General features: G+C 54.3%; 2 protein-coding genes and 4 non-coding genes across 10 annotated transcripts in view; 3 read left to right on the top strand and 3 right to left on the bottom strand.

The window, feature by feature from the left end:
* Positions 1-1,225: 1,225 nt before the first annotated feature.
* On the top strand, positions 1,226-4,706 carry HES7 (hes family bHLH transcription factor 7). 2 transcript variants are annotated; one of them, XM_023193210.2, is made up of 4 exons: positions 1,226-1,284; positions 2,202-2,297; positions 2,898-2,985; positions 3,306-4,706. In XM_023193210.2, the coding sequence occupies exons 1-4, from the start codon at positions 1,243-1,245 to the stop codon at positions 3,755-3,757; spliced, it is 678 nt and encodes a 225-aa protein (XP_023048978.1). In that variant the 5' UTR covers positions 1,226-1,242; the 3' UTR covers positions 3,758-4,706. The 2 variants fall into 2 exon arrangements, with proteins under 2 accessions (XP_023048978.1, XP_023048979.1); XM_023193211.1 differs by having other exon boundaries at positions 1,243-1,284; positions 2,898-2,979; positions 3,285-3,757.
* TRNAR-UCU lies at positions 4,297-4,385 on the bottom strand. Its single transcript is given in 2 exon segments — positions 4,297-4,332; positions 4,349-4,385. It is a non-coding gene; the product is annotated as a tRNA-Arg (tRNA).
* A 197-nt stretch (positions 4,707-4,903) lies between the features above and the next one.
* Positions 4,904-4,985, top strand: TRNAL-UAG. The gene has a single exon. It is a non-coding gene; the product is annotated as a tRNA-Leu (tRNA).
* A 461-nt stretch (positions 4,986-5,446) lies between these two features.
* On the bottom strand, positions 5,447-5,518 carry TRNAQ-CUG. Its single transcript has one exon. It is a non-coding gene; the product is annotated as a tRNA-Gln (tRNA).
* Positions 5,519-6,040: 522 nt separating this feature from the next.
* Positions 6,041-6,113, bottom strand: TRNAK-UUU. Its single transcript has one exon. It is a non-coding gene; the product is annotated as a tRNA-Lys (tRNA).
* A 239-nt stretch (positions 6,114-6,352) lies between these two features.
* Positions 6,353-19,852, top strand: part of ALOXE3 (arachidonate lipoxygenase 3) — a 26,197-nt gene continuing 12,697 nt past the window's right edge. Inside the window, exons 1-13 of one of the 4 annotated variants that reach the window (XM_023193256.1) lie at positions 6,353-6,565; positions 6,962-7,415; positions 8,286-8,490; positions 9,556-9,637; positions 10,169-10,288; positions 10,616-10,741; positions 12,990-13,093; positions 13,653-13,825; positions 14,678-14,821; positions 14,911-15,114; positions 15,203-15,289; positions 15,881-16,050; positions 16,635-16,756. In XM_023193256.1, the coding sequence (XP_023049024.1) occupies positions 6,483-6,565; positions 6,962-7,415; positions 8,286-8,490; positions 9,556-9,637; positions 10,169-10,288; positions 10,616-10,741; positions 12,990-13,093; positions 13,653-13,825; positions 14,678-14,821; positions 14,911-15,114; positions 15,203-15,289; positions 15,881-16,050; positions 16,635-16,756 (2,074 nt within the window). In that variant the 5' untranslated portion in view covers positions 6,353-6,482. The other 3 variants (XM_023193257.1, XM_023193258.1, XM_031934361.1) reach the window with 3 other exon arrangements.

The following is a 19,852-nucleotide window of genomic DNA, read 5'->3' as shown; positions in this document are numbered from 1 at the left end:
AGGCTCCGTGACAAAACCAAGGTGCGGAGGGCCGTTGGGAGGGCTTGGAGAAATCCCCACTGGTCTCTGACTTCACAGCCATCTTCCGTCTCGGTCTGCAACCCTGTCTTTCCGTGTCTTTATCCCTGGCAACCTGGCTGTCCCGTTCAGTTTCTGATTTATCTTCTCAGACACTTTGTCCTGAAGCCCCCGAGTGGTCAGGCATCGTTCTGCGGAGGGTCATGTCCTTGGTTTGAGGTGCGTGTTGATCCCTTTTCTGTATCCCTTGCTTTCCCCTTAGTAAAACTGCCTGCTCCCTGCTACCCTACAGTCACCAGGGGCCTCCAGAAGTAAGCAATGCGGGCACACTTGCGTGAGGTGTCCCATCAGTCACACTCCTGAATCTCCTATGACTAGTTTTGAATCAAATACTTGTGCTGTAAGTGGAAAGACCTCTCCACTCCTACCTATGTTTCAAAGACTTGCTCCCTCTGCCTTGAGGTTCCTCCTCAGTCCAGCCATTCTCAAGGAGACCTTTTCCCGAAGCACCTATTTCACTGGGCTTCTGTAACAGCTACTTGGTGTCACGTGGTCTTTTCCATTAGCTACTGCAGGGATAAGCTGGGTCTCTCCTGCGTATCTCACTATGACTCGCCCGAGACTAGACCAGTGCCCTGTCCGCACAGTGGGCGCGCAGATGTTCGGGGACTTGAATGTAACTGGCTTAGACAGAACACAGCGCCTCTCCAACCTCCTGGCAGAGCTTCGGTTGAGTCGGACGGATTCACCCAGCACACTCGGGTTGCTTCCTGTCTCGACTAGGAAGCGAACTTCGGGGATGATGTATAAAATTCAACCTGGGGGCTGAGAGGTGCTAACTTCTATTTCAGGGTAGTGAGGGTACAGTAAGTCTCCGAGAAAGCTGCAATTCTGGAGGAACTCTGAATTTCATCCCCAAGCGAGCTCTGCCCCTAATAACCTCCTCCCTTCAGCTGGGTTCCGCCTCCTTATACAGCCTTATGGTCCGTAAACCAGCCAGTGCCCCCATTCACCCCTCACTTCCCACACTCCCAGGCCAGTTTCTCTACTTCCCCTCCCTCCTTCACTCCTCCTCTTTCCGGGAGCCTCGTGCCGGGTCCTAGAGGGGCAGAATCCGGGTGCCGAAGGGGGCGGGGTCGGGTCCTATCCCTCCTACCCTGGGGCCGCGGAATATAAGGCTCCAGGCGAGCAAGGACCCGGTCCACACCAGGGTCCGGAGGAGCAATGGTCGCCCGGGATCGAGCTGAGAATAGGGACGGCCCCAAGGTGAGAGGCGGGAGGGGAGGGAGCAGAGGTCCCTGGTTTGGCCAGGGGACTGGGCCCCTGACGCCGTCGGTCTGGAGAGAGACTGGGGACGCAGGGGTGGAAGGGGAGCCGTGCTCCAGGACTCCAGGAGCCAGGAGCTGGAGAGGAAGCTGCAAAATATGAAGAAGGGGACTGGGGTCAGAGCCAGACCTGAGTGGGCGGCGGAAACATAGGACTAGGGGCCTCGGTAATGGGGGTCGGCACCTTGTGGCCTGGGGAGGGGGCCGGTGTTGGAGTAAAATAAGCAAGTAGAGGGCAGAGCCAAGGGAGGAGGGTGGGAACGAAAAGAGAAGAGGATAGTCACTTGCTCTACGCTGGCTGTGAGGCGGGCGGGGCTGGCCCAAGGCGGTCTTGTAGAGAAGGCCCCGGGGCGTTGGTTCCAGAGGCCTCACACTGGTGGAAGATTTTAGGAGAACCAGTGGAGAAGGTGACGGCCTGGAGGGTTTTGAGGGAGAAGAGGCGGCGCGGTCGCGCTAGGTGTCTCCCTTTCTATACTCAGGGCCGCCAGCTCTGAGCCCGGCACGGTGCGGCGCACGTGCCTGCGCGCAGAGGGTTCCCAAAGTTCTCCACTGAGACAGAGAGAAACTGCACGAGACGGAGACGTAGAGAGAAAAGAGGAGGAGAGACACAGAGAGGGGAGGAGGGAGGACGAGACTGAGAGAGGAGAATGCGAAGATCCGGGGAGGCGAGCTACAGAAACTGATCTAGGGGCATTGGGAGGGGGAGCGGAGAGGGATCGAATGGGGCCGACCCTAGGCAATCTGGGGTCTTGGGGCCGGGGTGGAAGCCGGGCTCTCCCAGCGGCGGGATCCGACGCCGGCGCGGCCGCGCTGAGTCTCGGTCCGGTCGGCCCGCTCTCCTTTTCCCGCTGGTCGCAGATGCTGAAGCCGCTTGTGGAGAAGCGGCGCCGGGACCGCATCAACCGCAGCCTGGAAGAGCTGAGGCTGCTTCTGCTGGAGCGGACCCGGGACCAGGTCAGTCCCTCCGCTAGCCCCGGGTCCCCAAGCTTCCCGTTTCCGCGTCCCAGGGCTTCCCACTGGGGTGGGGACACATGCTTGGTTGGCAACCCTGGCTCCAAGGCATCCTCACTCGAGTCCCGCCTTTGGAATTCCATCCCAGACCCCCACTCGCTCTCAGAACGCGATCTTCTTCGCCACCCCTCGGGTCTGTAAGTTTCACGCCTGGTTCTGTAAATTTCGCTCCCGGGTTCGGTCCGTTTCACCCTTTGGGTCTCTTAACTGTCCGCTTCCCCCTTCCCCATAGCCAGCTTCTGATCAGCCAGCTTCTGTTCTGTCGGGTGGTTAATTTCATTCCCTGGGTTGCGGTTTCAAATCTCCTCCTCAAGCGTTGGGCATTGGTTCCATCCCCTCGGATTGGACAGTTTCGTCTCAGGGTGGGCCAGACCTCCCTTGGTCATCTCCACTCCGCATTTGGTCGCGCGTTCTGTGGGCAGTGCGCAAATGCGATCGGGGGTACCCCCAGCTCCCGCATCCGCCCCTCCCTTCTTCCCCCTGCCACTTTCCCCCTTTCTCCCCACCCCTTTCTGTCTCTGCGCCCTCCCCTCCCGTCTGTAGAACCTCCGGAACCCGAAGCTGGAGAAAGCGGAGATACTGGAGTTCGCCGTGGGCTACTTGAGGGAGCGAAGCCGGGTGGAGCCCCCGGGTACAGCGCGGGGGTGGGGCAGCGGAGGGAGGGAGAGGGGACGCCAGGAGGCTCGGGCCGGGGCAGAGCGGGCGGGCCCTGCGGTGGTTGGTGGGCTTGGGGAGTGGCCGGTTCTGCTCCGAGGCGAGGTTAATAACACCCGCGCGTGTCTGTCTCTGTGTCTCCCTCATTTTCTCCCTCTCTCCGTCCATCTGGCTTCCTGTCTCTGTGCGCCTGTCCGGCCTTGGTATCTCTGCGCCCCACCCCTTCCCTCACCCCTGCTGGGCCCCTGCCCTGCCCACCTGTGCTCCCGCCGGCCGCACCCGCCGCCGCGGCTCCAGGGGTTCCCCGGTCCCCAGTCCAGGACGCCGAGGCGCTCGCCAGCTGCTACTTGTCCGGTTTCCGCGAGTGCCTGCTTCGCTTGGCGGCCTTCGCGCACGACGCCAGCCCGGCCGCCCGCGCCCAGCTCTTCTCCGCGCTGCACGGCTACCTGCGCCCCAAACCGCCCCGGCCCAAGCCGGTAGAGCCGAGGCCTCCAGCGCCGCGCCCATCCCTGGACCCCGCCGCACCGGCCCTTGGCCCCGCGCTGCACCAGCGCCCCCCAGTGCACCAGGCCCCCCCTAGCCCGCGCTGCGCATGGTCCCCATCCCTCTGCTCCCCGCGCGCCGGGGATTCTGGCGCGCCGGCGCCGCTCACCGGACTGCTGCCGCCGCCGCCGCCGCCTCAAAGACAAGACGGGGCGCCCAAGGCCCCGCCGCCCCCGCCGCCCGCTTTCTGGAGACCTTGGCCCTGAGCCTTGGGGGGTGGTGGGGGCGGGGTCTAGGGGTGGGGTAGAGACTCCAGCCCGAGGGCAGCAGAGGGACCCGGGCGTCCGGGCGAGCAGGTGTTGGGAAGAGCGGCGGGGCGCGCTTGCTCAGCGCGCGGGTGAGATGTGGTCTATATTAGAGTATCTATATAAATATATATTTCCCTGGTTCCTGTCCCTTTTCCCTGCCCCAGCTTCTTCCTTGCGTCTAGGATTGTACTCTCTCTGCCCCCCAGCCCAGTCCCAGTCCCTTCCCGAGTCCCTAGTGCATGGAATAAAGTGGTTATTAAATCCCCATGTGTCCCCGAGCCAGGGGCCTGCCTTTATCTCGACGTCCACGCCCACTTTCCCTTCCCTTCTGTCTCCCACCCTCAGTCCTGCTCTCCATGGCCCAAGCCCCGGGGCAGACAGGTAAGTAAAGAAGAGAGCAGAGCGGGAACTGAGATCGAAATAGAAACCAGGTGGAAAAAGAGAGAGATAGGGTAGGGGGAGAAAAAAACGGATGAAAGGAAAATTTGAAATAAAATCGACTCTGGTGGGATTCGAACCCACAACCTTTGAATTGCTCTAATTCGTCACTAGAAGTCCAATGCGCTATCCATTGCGCCACAGAGCCACCTGGCGGGCGGCGGCATCATCTAGCTTACCGGTACTAGAGTGGGAAAGGGGCAGGGTTGGGGGAGTGGGGGGCGGACAGGCCAGGAGCGCGCGGTTTGGATCGCAGAGGCCAAGCCAGGTAGGGGGAGCGGGCGCAAAGCATGTTAGCCAGGTGAGAGCGAGGGTGAACATAGGTCGAAAAAACAGGGAGGGAGAACAACGGAAAATGGGTGAGCGAGCGAGTGCAGAGCTCCGGCTGTCCGCTTGGGGGCTGCTTCCGGCTCAGGCGCTCCCCACTCCCAGATGTAGTCCCACCCGAATAAATTAGTTTTGTTGTAAATTTCTGTGTGTTTCTGTCTCTTCTCGCTTATTTGTTATGCCATATGCTGCTATGCGGTCCAGAGTCTCGATGATTCCCCATTTCCAGTCTGAAAGATGTGGAAAAGCAGATGGATCAGTTTGGCACTCTTAGTTTTGTGCCCCATTCCTTGTTTCTAGTCTCTTAGGAGGACAACGGGGATCCTGCGCTTTCACCCAGGTAGCGTGGCCGAGCGGTCTAAGGCGCTGGATTTAGGCTCCAGTCTCTTCGGAGGCGTGGGTTCGAATCCCACCGCTGCCAGACCGGAGTTTTTCTGGTGAATCAAGCACCTGATATAATTCCGTTAGGTTCTACCTATTTACATGCAGAAAGTAATTTTATTAATTCCCCTGTTAATAGTTTCACCACCATCTTCCGTGTTTGGTCTTCCAGACAGATCATACTCCTGCATTCAACCCCCAAGCTAAGACCTGATAGTAGCTGCTGAAGCAACATTTCCTTTCTTCATAACATCTCTATTTTAACATATTTTCAAATGTTAGCTCAGCTTCCAAGATATTTAATTTATTGTATGTTCTCCTAACACTGTGTTATAGGACCCAATCACCTGCTAGGAAAAGCACAAATAATTGGTAGTGTCTTAGTTTCTTTTTTTTTTTTTTTTTTGGGTCGGATTCTCTTGGGTCATAGGAGTATCTCCTGTGGGAAAAACAATTAATAGTATGCAACATGCTGGTATCAAAGGGAAAAAAAAAAAAGTAAGGTTCCACCGAGATTTGAACTCGGATCGCTGGATTCAGAGTCCAGAGTGCTAACCATTACACCATGGAACCACCCTCTTACTCGTTTTCAACAGTATGTGCATTACTGGATATTCTATTTTGCGTGTCTTCCATACGCGTCACTGAAAGAAAACGAAAATAAAACAAAATCTGCTGTTGGATATGGTAGACACCGTTATCGAGCACTTGAAATATATGAATTCAGATGCGTTGCCAGCTTCTAAATATCTTCTTTTGAAGGCTTTGTACAAACAAAAAGACTTAAAATTTCATTAATAATTTTAAAATGTTGATTATGTGTTAACATAAGATTTTGGTATATTAGGGTAAGTAAAATAGATCCGTCAAATTAATTTCGCTTGCTTCTTTTTATTCTTTGTAATGTGACTACCAGAAAATTTAAATTCGATAATACAGCTCGCGTATGTCGTTTTTAAAGTATGTTTATTACCTTCCACCGTCATTTCCTGTATTTTGTGGAAACCAAGTTCCTGTTCCAGTTAGTTTTAAAAGCTAGTAACTATTTTTGTTACTATTTTAAGCGAAGAGCGGTACCTAAAAGGTAAAACAATTCGCCCGAACAGGGACTTGAACCCTGGACCCTCAGATTAAAAGTCTGATGCTCTACCGACTGAGCTATCCGGGCTCTTAGCATAGCGTTTACTTTTTCTTTATAAGAGAGTTTTCCATAGGAAAATCCAGGTTTGTAGAACCATAAAAGGATTGTGTGTATCTGTGCAGAATATTTTGGCACAGATTCAGAGGCGGCAGGTGAAGCCCACCTGCTGCTGATTGAGCTTTCTCTGCCTCCCGTTCTTAGAGCCCCAGCCGAGGCTGGGACGCAGGGACTGGAAGTGGAGGCTTGAACGATGCGGCGCCGGAACTGGCCGCGCGGGGCCGCTGCGGGCTATGGACTTCTCCCTCCGAGAGGTTCCTCCCCAGTCCCACGTGGCCCAGATCCCGGACACCCGGGCTCCCGGTCCTGCAGGCGCAGGGCGGTCCTGGAGCGGAAAGAATGCCACCCGGGGCCTTCAGACGCTGTTTGCCGGCGCTGTATTTCGCTTTCCTGACCGGCCCTACTCCAGAGCAGAGAATGAGGTCGGGCGTGCCAAAGGCTGGGGACAAAGAGGGCCAGGCGTGTGGGGATAGGTGTATGGGGTGACAGGGGAGCTGTTCCTGACCATTTGACGTGTGCTGGAATGCGTGTGCGACTCACCTGCGTGTGGCTGCAGTCACATGCGATTTATGACCACGTGCAGCTCTCCACTGTTTAGTGATTCACACGGATGATTCACACGTAGGAATGCAGGTGCCCTGTGCTCATCTCCGCCTGGGAATGGGGAGGAACAGATCTTGGGGGACATTGGGGACTGGGCGGACAAGCACTCCAGGGCATCAGTCCGGGCCGCTAACCAGGCAGAGGGCAGTGTCCCAATTATACAGGCGTCACCTCCTCCTTGTCTCCGTCTCAGCATCTGGTTCCTCCCTCCCCAGTGGAACCCAGGCTCCTGATACCCATCTGGGTGAGTCAGCCAGAGGGACCGGCTGTGTCAGAGGCAAGCAAACAAGTATTAGAGTGCAAGACTGTGGGCGGGGAGAGGGAGCCCGAGCTGCCAGCAGGGAACTTCGGAGAGAGAGAGCCCAGGAACATCCCAGACAGAGCTGGGCCCTTCCTCAGCCCTACCCTGCCCCGCAGCCCCTAGCCCAGAAACCCAGCCCTGTCCGGCCTGCCGCTCTCCTCCTCCAGGCCGGCTGCTGCTGCGGCCAGCGTTGCCGGGAGCATCCCTTCCTCCTTCCCATCATGGCAGTGTACCGCCTGTGTGTGACCACTGGTCCCTACCTGAGGGCCGGCACACTGGACAACATCTCTGTCACACTGGTGGGCACGTGTGGTGAAAGCCCCAAGAAGCGGCTAGATCGAATGGGCAGGGACTTCGCCCCTGGATCGGTGAGTACAAAGGAGACAGGGAAGCGCCACCTCTGAGGGGCAGGGGCCGCAGGCGGGAGGAGCATTCCTCCTGGACTCTTGAGATCCTGCTGAAGTCAGGATACCGGCCCTGACCTCCTCACCTTCCCTACTGAGGTCTCTGTCTTTTCTGGAGATGACCAACTCCATCCAGGCAGGACTGTGGAGAGGAAGGAGCGTTGGACAGGGAATCGAGGGACTTCCCCTGGCTCCTAAACTCCTCCCCTAATTGACAGTGGGCTTTAGGCAAGTCGTTTCCCCTCTCTGAGCCTGGGTTTCCTCTTATCTGGAGGGGATCTGCCTGCCTCTGCCAGCCCCAGGTGTCCTCCACAAGGGTTCCCAGCCGGCCTAGGAAGCTAGTGAAATGCAGTGCCCACTGTGCTCGGGCACTTTTTTCTTTTCTTTTCTTTTCGAGGTGGAGTTTTGCTTTTGCTGCCCAGGCTGGAGTGCAGTGGCGGGATCTCAGCTCTCTGCAACCTCCGCCTTCCGGGTTTAAGCGATTCTCCTGCCTCAGCCTCCCGAGTAGCTGGGATTACAGGCGCCTGCCACCAAGCCCTACTAATTTTTTGTATTATTAGTACAGATGGGGTTTCATCCGGCAGGCTGGTCTCGAACTCCTGACCTCAGGTGATCCACCTGCCTCGGCCTCCTAAAGTGCTGGGATTACAGGCATGAGCCACAGCGCCCGGCCCGGGGATCCTTTTTCTAATTCATACAAAAGCCCGGTGTGGGCTAGCAGCAGCTCAGGTTTGTATGCCCGAACAGGCTTAGGAGGAGATGCATCTTGCAAGGCGCAAGGACCGCCTTGGCAGTTCCCTGCCTCTCACCTGCTTGCTGTCTTGGTCCCCTCAGGTGCAGAAGTACAAGGTGCGCTGCTCAGCGGAGCTGGGTGAGCTCTTGCTGCTGCGTGTACACAAGGAGCGCTACGCTTTCTTCCGCAAGGACTCTTGGTACTGCAGCCGCATCTGTGTCACCCAACCGGATGGTACTGTATCCCACTTCCCCTGCTATCAGTGGATTGAAGGCTACTGCACCGTGGAGCTGAGGCCAGGAACAGGTGGGCCAGGGACGAGGACTACACTGTACTGCAGGTGTCTTTTGGGATTAGGAGTGGGGTCTCACAGAGCTGCAGAGTGTAGGGAACAAGACTGAGGTCAGAAACTCTGGGCTCCCAAGTACATGTCTTCTGAAAAAAGGGAACCTCTCAAGCCCCGAAATGCGACGGTTTTCCAGACGGTGTTGACTCTTGTGGAGACTCACATAGACACACCCACTCATATAGGCGTGCACCCTTCTCTCATACACATAGGAAGCACTTTGTTTTCCACAGCCTCGCTCTTCACTTCTCCAGAGTGAGTTCCTCCGGACCCCAGAGAGGAACTAATCCGCACATTGAGTCATTAGATTTTAACAGGTGGAGAAGCCCTGGCTGCTTAAAGATTTTAGCTGGAGAGGCCCTGTTCCCTCCCCTACTATTAGCTTTTCCAGTGTGGATGAAGACCCTGAGAGGTGCTGCTAAGATTCCTTGTTGAATTTCTGGATTCCATGGATGCTGGGCTTGAGCATCTTCAATTTCCAGAGCTGTCTGATCTGGAGAGGCAACAGTAGGGCTGCTCTTGGTGTTGGGAGGAGGCTCAGGATGAAGGCGGGATATTCTAGGTCAAAGTGAGGCAAGTGAATATTACCCCATGGTCCATAATAAGTTTTCCACAGACCTCATTATAAACTCTCATCCATCACCACAGCACATCCATCCATAGCTACACAAAATATATTTGTTCATCAGTCATTTACCAAGTGCATCTTATACACATGTGCCAGGCACCATGCTAGAAGCTGGGAATACTGAAAAAAAAAAAAAAAAGACTTCTGCCCTCAAGGAGTTTATAGTCTGGAGGGGAGATACACATGCCAACAATTAGGAAGGTTGTTATAATTTGGGGGTGAGGCTGTCTTGAATCCCTTCTACTGATGAATACACAAAGAACGTAGGGGCACTGCTACATGATTTACAGGGATGTGGCTGTCGGATTGGGTTCAAGGGTCGGGGGTTCAGGCAAGGTGTGCAGAAGATGTTGTTTGAAAAGAGACTTATGCCAAGAGTAATTTTCATTCCCCACAGCAAGAACTATTTGCCAGGACTCCCTTCCCCTCCTCCTGGATCACAGGACACGGGAGCTCCGGGCTCGACAAGAATGCTACCGGTGAGGGTGGCCTAATTTGACTTCTTTCCCCATCTTTATTCTGACCTCAACCTTAATCAGATTGTTGCTAACTCTAACCTCATTCTCAACCTTGGGTGCTTAACTTGGATCAGGACTCTTACATAGTGACCCTGAGTCTGAACTGAGAACACCAATAGTAACAGTTGTCCCAACACCACCAATGAATCCATACTCAGCCCTCAACTGTCCTTGATGTAACCCAGATCCCAATATCAGAAGTGACCTGAAGTATCCTTCAATCTCAGTCCTTTCTCAGCTTTCCCCCATAAATCGGCCATGATTTTAATCTCAACACAAACCCATCGCTAACCCAGTGTGGGCATTAATGCCATCCTCAAATGCTACCTTTATGTGAAGCCCAGTGCTTTCATGGAGAAATGTCCAATTCCTTGTCACCCATCCAGAAAGTAGGTGGTTTCTGAAGTTTTAATCTGAAGTCGTGTCTTTAAAGCTAAGACTTGTGTTTATCTGGAGCATGACTTGCCACCTCTGGCCTCTTTCCCTCGGAAGCTGGAAGATCTATGCCCCTGGCTTCCCCCGCATGGTAGACGTCAACAGCTTTCAGGAGATGGAGTCGGACAAGAAATTTGCCTTGACAAAGACGACAACTTGTGTAGACCAGGGTGACAGGTGAAGATTAAAGCTTGGGAAGGGGGGGAAAGAAAGTCAAGTGAGGGGCTGTTGGGAGGATGGGGTCCTGATAGTCAGGAAGGAGGGGTAAGTGTCTATGACAATGCAGTTTCATTCAAGTGTCAGGATGGGAGATGGCCCCAAAGGGTCTGGCAGAGAGGAGGAGAGTAAGGAGGTTATTTTAGGTCAGGAGCAGAGAGGGCAGGGGAGGAGCTGGGAGTAAGGGAGACCCGGGGACTCCGAAGGCAGGAAAGAGGGAAGGAATTAAGGGGCTGGGCTGCAGAGCCCAGTGACTGGTTTCTGTCTTTCTACACCCCCAACCCCCAGCAGTGGGAATCGGTACCTGCCTGGCTTCCCCATGAAAATTGACATCCCATCCCTGATGTACATGGAGCCCAATATTCGATACTCAGCCACCAAGACGATCTCGCTGCTCTTCAATGCCATCCCTGCGTGAGGCCATTGCCCCTCTGATGAACATCTCACATCTCTGCCCATCCATCCCCTCCCCTTGATCCCAAACTGCCCCTTCTCCCTATCCCCAGTATCCCCTCTCCCTACCCCAGTCCCTCCTCTCTGGACTCATTCCCTCTCCCTGCCCCACAGTCTTCCCTCTCTACATGGCCCCTGCCCCCTTCCTGCCCCTGTCTCCCCCTTCTGCTCCCCATTTCCCCTCTCCCTGACCCCAGACTCCTCAGCCTCTGCTTTCATGACTGAACTCCTCGCGGTTTTCCCACCCACCCCCACCGGGTGTTGATTGGGCAGACCCCCAGCAAATGTTTGTGCAGTGAGTGAGTGAGTGCTTAGGAGCCCAGGGGACATCATTCTTGGGCCTATCAGATCATTCCTGCCCCCTTGCCACCCTGCCTTCCCCAGGTGCCCACACTTTTCAGGGCACATCACTTTTTTTTTTTTTTTTAGACAGAGTTTCACTCTTGTTGCCCAGGCTAGAGTGCAGTGGTGCAACCTCTGCCTCTCAGGTTCAAGCAATTCTCCTGCCCAAGCCTCTCAAGTAGCCTCTCAAGTAGCTGGGACTACCGGCTAATTTTGTATTTTTAGTAGAGATGGGGTTTCTTCATGTTGGTCAGGCTGCTCTCGAACTCCTGACCTCAGGTGATCCATCTGCCTTCACCTACCAAAGTGCTGGGATTCTAGGCGTGAGCCACCGCGCCCAGCCCACATTACCTCTTTATGCATCCTATGTTATTGACCTATTGCCACAGGTGTACTTGTTTCATGTTCCATTTCTTTTGTTGTTGGTGGTGGTTTTTTTTTTTTTTTTTTTTTTTTTTTTGAGATGGAGTCTCACTCTGTCGCTCAGGCTGGAGTATAGTGGAGCAATCTTGGCTTACTGCGGTCTCCACTTCCTGGGTTCAAGCAATTCTCCCACCTCAGCCTCCCGAGTAGCTGGGATTACAGAGATGTGCCACCACACCTGGCTAATTTTTAGTAGAGACAGGGTTTCACCATGTTGGCCAGGCTGGTCTTGAACTCCTGACCTCAGGTGATCCACCTGCCTTGGCCTCCTAAAGTGCTGGGATTACAGGCATGAGCCACCGCGCCCTGCCTGCATTCCCTTTCCTTTGATTCAGCCCATTTAGTGAGTGCATATTATGAACTGGGTATGGTGGGGCAGACACAGCCAAGTCCTTGTCCTGAGGAGCTCATAGTATAATGGGGATGATATATGTCCACTGCGCTTACAGTACGATGCAGGGAATGATGAGTGTGAAAGATTCAAGGTATGTGTTTTGGAGGTGTTCAGGCAATGCTTCATAAAGGACTTTACTTCTGAGCCATGCCTAGAACAGATAGATTTTTATCATAGAGATGTAGCAGATGGCTTTCTATCAGAGGCATAGCTTAAATGAAGACCTGGAAGTGGGGGAAAGCTGATTTAATTTCAAGCATGTTTCTCCATATTATAAAATAACGTTGCGGGGCATGGTAGGGCACACCTATAGTCTCTGCTACTTGGGAGGTTGAGGCAGGAGGATTGCTTGAGTCCAGGAGTTTGAAGCTGCAGTGAGCTATGATTGTGTCTATGAACAGCCACTGCACTCCAGCCTTGGTAACACAGGGAGACCCCATCTTAAAAAGAAGAAGAAGAAAAAAATAATGCTCACTATAAAAATTCAAACAGTACAGACATCCACAAAATGAAGAATACGCATCCCTCCACATGCCAGCCCCTCTTCTACTGTCCAGTGTAAAAAGCATGTCTCTGATCACGTTTGGAGAGTGGGTCTTGGTTGGCCCTGTTTAATGCCCAGGGTGGGTGAAAATGCTGGAAAGGTTGGTAGAAGCTGGCTGGTGGGGATCTCCATGGGCTAGTCAGGCTTGGCAGCTGGGGCTCTGTCCTGTAAGCAGAGGGGAGCCAGTGGAGGTCTGTGACAAGAGGACAGCTTGGAGAACACAGGCCAAAACACCAGTGAGGGTGGCTTGTCTGCACCATAGGGCTGTGTGTGCCAACTTTATATGTAAGTGCAATGGCCTGTCTTAGGGATGGTTACGTATGAACCAGGGTCTTCCGAGGCCACAGAGCTTCCACTGGGCGCTAGACTTTTTCTCCCATGTGGATTGTTAGGCATCTCTACTCTGGGGATGGACCCTGTTAGTTCCTCCAGGCAGAGGGGGACACAGTGGTTCCCAGCAGACTTTAGCTCCCAGATCTCATCCTCATCTTTTCCTCTCCCATCAGGTCCTTGGGAATGAAGCTTCGAGGGCTGTTGGATTGCAAGGGCTCCTGGAAGAAGCTGGATGACATGCAGAACATCTTCTGGTGCCACAAGACCTTCACGACAAGTAAGCAGAGCCAGGCAGGAGATGTCTACCCTCACCTTATCTGGTACTCAGACCCCTTCCTCTCCTTCCCGGGAAAGGACCCTCTCCCAGCCCTCCCAGGGAGACTGCTGGATTTGAATGGGAGGGGCTCCTGGCTTCACTGGTGGCATCTCCCAGATTCCTCTGGAGAACAAGGCACCTTCTCTGAGGAGGGGACAAAAACAGGGGGAGTCAGGAGACAGAGACACTCTGCTTGCCTGGGAGAGGGTCACAGTCATTTAGGGAATCTTGATCCTGACCAGGGACACATGACTCTCTTCCCCCACTCCAACCACCAAGTGCTCCAGGCTTTGGGTCCAGAAAGACTTAGGTTCAAATCCCTGCTCTGCCACTCAGCTGTGCAAGTCACTCCATCTCTCTGACCCTTACTGTCTAGTATTAAATTGAAGATATAATGATTCCTACTTCATAGAGTTTTTGGGAAGAAAACCTAAACCACAATGACAAAGAAAGGACTTGACAGGACCAGGATCTAGGGAGGTACTTTCTAGACCAACTGGTCCCCTCTCTTGCCCCCCAGAGTATGTCACAGAGCACTGGTGTGAAGATCACTTCTTCGGGTACCAGTACCTGAATGGTGTCAATCCCGTCATGCTCCACTGCATCTCTAGCCTACCCAGCAAGCTGCCTGTCACCAATGATATGGTAGCCCCCTTGCTGGGACAGGACACATGCCTGCAGACAGAGCTAGAGGTGGGTAAGGACCTGGGCAGTGGGCCTGATAGGTGGGAGGTGGGTGTGTCACCATTATGGACAAGGGATATATGCGGAGGGTATGGAAATGGCCTGGGCTGTATTTCACCTGTGGGCCTCATCCTCTGGGCAGTGGTGGTCCTGTACACTTTACACAGAGCAGATACCGATGAGGGTCAGATTGGGGTTGGGAGGCTTTGAGGCCTGAGATGGGACCTGGTGAGGCCTGAGATGGGACCTGGTGAAATGGTGTGAACGCGCAGGGTGGTTGCAGGGACATCTTGGAGGAGGCCTTGCTGGTGTTTTGAGGCCTCCTGAAGAGGTGCTGAGGCCTGGAGGAAGGCTATTTTAGGACAGGCCAATGGTAGGGCCGCCAGATACATCAGGGAAAATCACGGAGAACTAGGAGCTCTGAGGTCGTCAGAGAAAAGGCTGATCCAGTCTTTTTGGGGCAGCCAAGCCCTCAGGCATTCTCCTCCAGAAAGCTAGAGACATGGTTGGTCAGTTCTCATGTGTTGATTTAGCTGTTGCTGGATACGTAGTGCTCAGATCTCAGAAGAGAATTCCATCTGAGTTGAGAGTGGGAAGGACTAGGTATGAGGTGAGGAGGAGAGGACGCTGGCTTGTCCCAGCAGGCCAGCGGTTGCACAAGGAGGGACTCAGCTGGACCTCATTCCGGACATTCTGGGAAGGGCGGGGTACCCCACATTGGTCATTAATTCAGGCACCAAGAATTTCTGAGACCTCAGCTGGGGACCTCAGCTCCTCTCTGGAGTGGAAGTGGGCAGGGAAACAGGAGGGAAGTGGAGCGCGGGTAGGGAGGGACACTCAGCCTCTGTGTGCCTTCTGCAGAGGGGGAACATCTTCCTAGCGGACTACTGGATCCTGGCGGAGGCCCCCACCCACTGCCTAAACGGCCGCCCGCAGTACGTGGCCGCCCCACTGTGCCTGCTGTGGCTCAGCCCCCAGGGGGCGCTGGTGCCCTTGGCCATCCAGGTGAGCCCGGCGCCGCCGCCTCGGGGTGGGGGCTCAGGTGCAAATCGACAGCCTGAAGCCGCATCATCCCTCGTTCCTTTCGGACGCAGCTCAGCCAGACCCCCGGGCCTGACAGCCCCATCTTCCTGCCCACTGACTCCGAATGGGACTGGCTGCTGGCCAAGACCTGGGTGCGCAACTCTGAGTTCCTGGTGCACGAGAACAATACGCACTTTCTGTGCACGCATTTGCTGTGCGAGGCCTTCGCCATGGCCACACTGCGCCAGCTGCCGCTCTGCCACCCCATCTACAAGGTCCGCGACACCTGGCGGAGGCCCAGCGGGGCAGGGGCCGGGCGGCCTTGTCCCCGGCCTTCGCTCACGTGATCCGCTCCGCTCGCAGCTCCTGCTCCCCCACACTCGCTACACGCTGCAGGTGAACACCATCGCGAGGGCCACGCTGCTCAACCCCGAGGGCCTCGTGGACCAGGTGCGGCCTCCCCGCCGGGTCACTGATCTCCGCCCCCGAAGACGCCTTGCCCCGCTACCCGCCCCCAAGCCCTGTTCTGCACTCAAGCCCCGTGTGAGGACACCTGGGGTGTGAGAACACCTGTACAAGTCCTGCCTCTTCCACCAGCCCCGCCCACTCCGCCGGTCTCCTACCGGCCCCCTTCACAGACCCTGTTCCCCCTTCCTCCCCGGCAGCCCCACCCACAGGTCCCGCCCCCTCCCCCCGCCGACTGCCCCCCGCCCCGCTGGGCCATCGGTCCACAGGCAGGGCAGCCTCATCCTGAGCCCCGGCACCACCCTCAGCTGACCCTGAGCCCAGCCAGGCTCCCCGGCTTTCAGTTCATTCTTTCAGTTACCAAATACCTTTGGATCTTCTCACACGCACGTAGTGGGGCGTCAAGCTGCGCAGCCTGCGTCAGGCAGGCCCTTGTGGGTATTTGATCCAGGGTCGTGGATTGCTTTATGAACCGAAGAAGGCCCTCCTTGGGCCGAGTCCCCAGCCCCATCTCGTGCCCGGACACTAGGGTGGGGATTGGGCCGGCCCGGAAGCCGAGCTGTGCTGTGTCCTCAGGTCACGTCCATCGGGAGGCAAGGCCTCATCTACCTCATGAGCACCGGCCTGGCCCACTTCACCTACACCAATTTCTGCCTTCCGGACAGCCTGCGGGCCCGCGGCGTCCTGGCTATCCCCAATTACCACTACCGAGACGACGGCCTGAAGATCTGGGTGGCTATTGAGAGGTGCGAGGTTCGGGGTGGGACCAGCCGTCCCATCTCCTGGCCTGGGGCACTGTGGTCCCTGCGCTCATGGTGCCTGGGGACTCCAGGTGTTTTCATACCCTAGCATAGGGAATTCTTGAGGGTATGAATTGGGTTTGGGATTCCCTCTGAAATGGCAGGTAGCTGCTGTCCAGAGAGGGGCTGGGGGTGTGTGGATGCAGGGGAAGGAGGGAGTGTCCAGTGGAGTCAGAGTATCAGGGCTGGTGCATCATCTAAGCATGGGCTGGGGCCTCGGGCAGGCAGGTCTTCCTTCCTCCTGGGTGCTGAGTGGGGAGTGGGGTGGCAGCATGAATCAGATTCTTCCTGCACTCCCCTGCCCACCCCCCAGGCCCCTGTGCAGGAAGGAGGTGTGGAGCACCCATGACTCAGGAGTGAGTGGGACTTAAGGGAAGCCCAGCCACTCAGATTCCAGCTGCACCTAGGGGTCCCCACTGAACCCCCATAGCTATCTGCCTCTCTGCCGCCTGAGCGGCAATGAGCCTCGGTTTTCGGGCCAGGCCTAAGCCCGTGGTTACTCCAGTGGTACCAGCATCTCTTTCCTGCAGCTTTGTCTCAGAAATCGTGGGCTACTATTATCCCAGTGACGCATCTGTGCAGCAGGATTCGGAGCTGCAGGCCTGGGTTGGCGAGATTTTTGCTCAGGCGTTCCTGGGCCGGGAAAGCTCAGGTATCCCCTCTTTATCCCACTTCCTGTGTAGGCTCTGATGAGCTAGCACTTGCTCGGCCACCCCCTACTCCCATCAGTTATTTATTGACCAGCCTTTGAAGTAGATACTATCAATATCCCCAATTAGCAGATAGGGAAAGAGGCACAAAGAAGGCTGCGCAAGGAGGGTTCTGAGCCAGCTCCGACTGTCTCCAAAGCCCTTGCTTCCATCCACTGCTCTGTGCCCCTCCAGTCCCTTGACCTTTTCAGAAGCCCACCAGTTCATTTCAGCTTCCTGAGCTCTGTCAATGTTCTGCAACGTGCAGTGGGAGCCATCTCTGACTTCAGAGGGTTCTGGAAACTTTCTCTCAAACCCCCCTTGCTGTCCTGCTACGTGGCCCCTCCAGCCACCAACATCTCTTCATTCCTTTGGCTGCAAACTTCTTGGAGTGCGTTGGTCTTGCTGTGGACTGATCCCTCATTTACGCTTGTCACCTAACCCTAACTCTCCCTTATCTTCTGACACTGCCTGAGAGGCCTCAGACTCACAGACACCAGCGGCTCCCTCTTAGGCCTTAATCCAAGTGTCCAGCAGATGGCCCAGATCACGCTCTTCTTTCTTTAAAGTCCTCTCTTAGCTCCGGGAAAGGCCTGTCCTTCTGACCCCCTGCTTCTTCCCAGGTCCTGGCTTCTCCCCACCTCTTAGCTTATCCTGAATCTCTGACTCGTTTCTACCCCTCTCTAATTCTCTAATGGAATGAATATTTCTTCTGTTTCTGCTCTGTAGCTGATTTCCAGACTCAGAAATCTCCCAAGCCCACATTCCACATTCTCTGAAGGACTTCTATTAAAAAAAAAAAAAAAAAAAAAAATTTTTTTTTTTTTAAATTACTGTGCCTTGTGTGGCAGTGCTAACTCATAGGTAGTATGCCAAGTCAGCCTTTTCTTTTTTTTTCGTTTTTGGTACAGATGTGGGAGGGTGTCTTGCTTTTTTGCCCAGGCTGTTTTCAAACTCTTGGCTTCAAGCAATCCTCTGCCCTCAGCCTCCCAAAGTGCTAGGATTATAGGCATGAGCCACCACGCCCAGCCAGAGCTTTTCTTTTTGATGTCTTACTGTCACCCTTAAGCCTGGCATGTGAAAACTGCATGGTCACCCCTCCTTAGAGTGAGGTCTGGCTATGCTTGGGTTACATAGCCCATTGCTGCTCTTCATAGCCTACCTACCTAGCGCCACTGTATGTTACAGTTTGTATTCTGGCACTCAAAAATGTAGAACCTGGACACGGTGGCTCATGCCTGTAATCCCAGCACTTTGGGAGGCCAAGGTGGGTGGATCACCTGAGGTCAGGAGTTGGAGACCAGCCTGACCAATGTGGTGAAACCCCGTCTCTACTAAAAATACGAAAATTAACCAGGCGTGGTGGCCTGTGACTGTAGTCCCAGCTACTCAGGAGGCTGAAACAGGAGAATGGCTTGAACCCAGGAGGTGGGGGTTGCAGTGAGCTGAGATTGCGCCACTGCACTCCAGCCTGGGCGACAAGAGCGAAACTGTCTCCAAAACAACAACAACAAAGTAGAAGAAGCCTCTCTATCTGGGGGTAGTGGAAGAAAAGGGAAAGTTCAGAGTGGCGCAATTGTTTATCCTCTAGCCCTGGCCTGGGACTTGTCTCAGCAGGAATGTGGCTTTATTTATTTTTTATTTTTATTTTTTTTGAGATGGAGTCTTGCTCTGTCGCCCAGGCTGGAGTGCAGTGGCGTGATCTCGGCTCACTGCAACCTCCGCCTCCCAGGTTCACGCCATTCTCCTGTCTCAGCCTCCAGAGTAGCTGGGATTACAGGCGCCCGCCACCATGCCCGGCTAATTTTTTTGTATTTTTAGTAGAGACGGGGTTTCACTGTGTTAGCCAGGATGGTCTCGATCTCGTGACCTCGTGATCCACCCGCCTCGGCTTCCCAAAGTGCTGGGATGACAGGCGTGAGCCACTGCGCCCGGCAGAAATTGACATTTTTCTATACAACCACAATGTTGTCATCACACAAAACAAAACTGACACTACTCTCCAATGTCACTTTCATATCTAGTCCATATTCAATTTTCCCCATTTGGCCAGGCTTACGCCTGTAATCCCAGCACTTTGGGAAGCCGAGGTGGGCGGATCATTTGAGGTTAGGAGTTTGAGACCAGCCTGAACAATGTGGTAAAACCCCATGTCTACTAAAATACAAAAATTAGCCAAACGTGATAGCGGGCACCTGTAATCTCAGCTACTCGGGAGGCTGAGGCAGGAGACTCACTTGAACCTGGGAGGCAGAGGCTGCAGTGAGCCAAGATTGTGCCACTGCACTCCAGCCTGGGTGACAGAGCAAGATTCCCTCTCTAAATAAATAAATAAATAAATAAATAAATAAATAAATAAATAAATAAGTCCCCATTTCCTCCCAGCTGATCCCTATTGGTTGATGAGCCAACAAACGACTGCAAGCTGTTTTGTTTCGATTTCAACTCCAGAGTCCCTCATAACTTAGAACAGCCCCCCTTCCCCCTCTGCTTCTTAAAATCACATACATAGACTCATTGAAGCGCCCCCACTGGTTGTTCTGCAGAATGTCTCACCTTCTGAATTTATCTAATTGTGTCCTCATGACATCATTCACCTAACTCCTCTGTCTCCTCTGTGGTTTTTTCTTTATTTGTTTTTGGTTGTTTGCTGTGTTTTGTGGTTTTTTTTTGAGACTGAGTCTCACTCCATCACCCAGGCTGGAGTGCAGTGGTGCAATCTCAGCTCACTGCAACCACCGCCTCCTGGGTTCAAGAGATTCTCGTGCCTCAGCCTCCTGAATAGCTGGAATTACAGGTGTGTGCCATCACACCCAGCTAATTTTTGTATTTTTAGTAGGGACAGGGTTTTGCCATGTTGGCCAGGCTGTATCCCATTTTTTGTAAACCAGAAGTCATGTCTGAAGGTTAAATATTTTTGGCAAGAATATTTCTGCATTGCGTCATATTGGGACACGCATAATGTCAGGTTGTCTGACTATTAGTGATGCTAAGAGTAATTTCTGGGTTAAGGTGGTGACAGCCAGAACTGGAGTTTTTTTTTTTTTTTTTTTTTTGAG

Source organism: Piliocolobus tephrosceles, chromosome 16 (genome assembly GCF_002776525.5).
Source record: "Piliocolobus tephrosceles isolate RC106 chromosome 16, ASM277652v3, whole genome shotgun sequence".
Classification (NCBI taxonomy): Eukaryota; Metazoa; Chordata; class Mammalia; order Primates; family Cercopithecidae; genus Piliocolobus; species Piliocolobus tephrosceles.
Note: the sequence above shows the minus strand (reverse complement) of the source record. Positions and strands in the feature narration are given on the sequence as shown.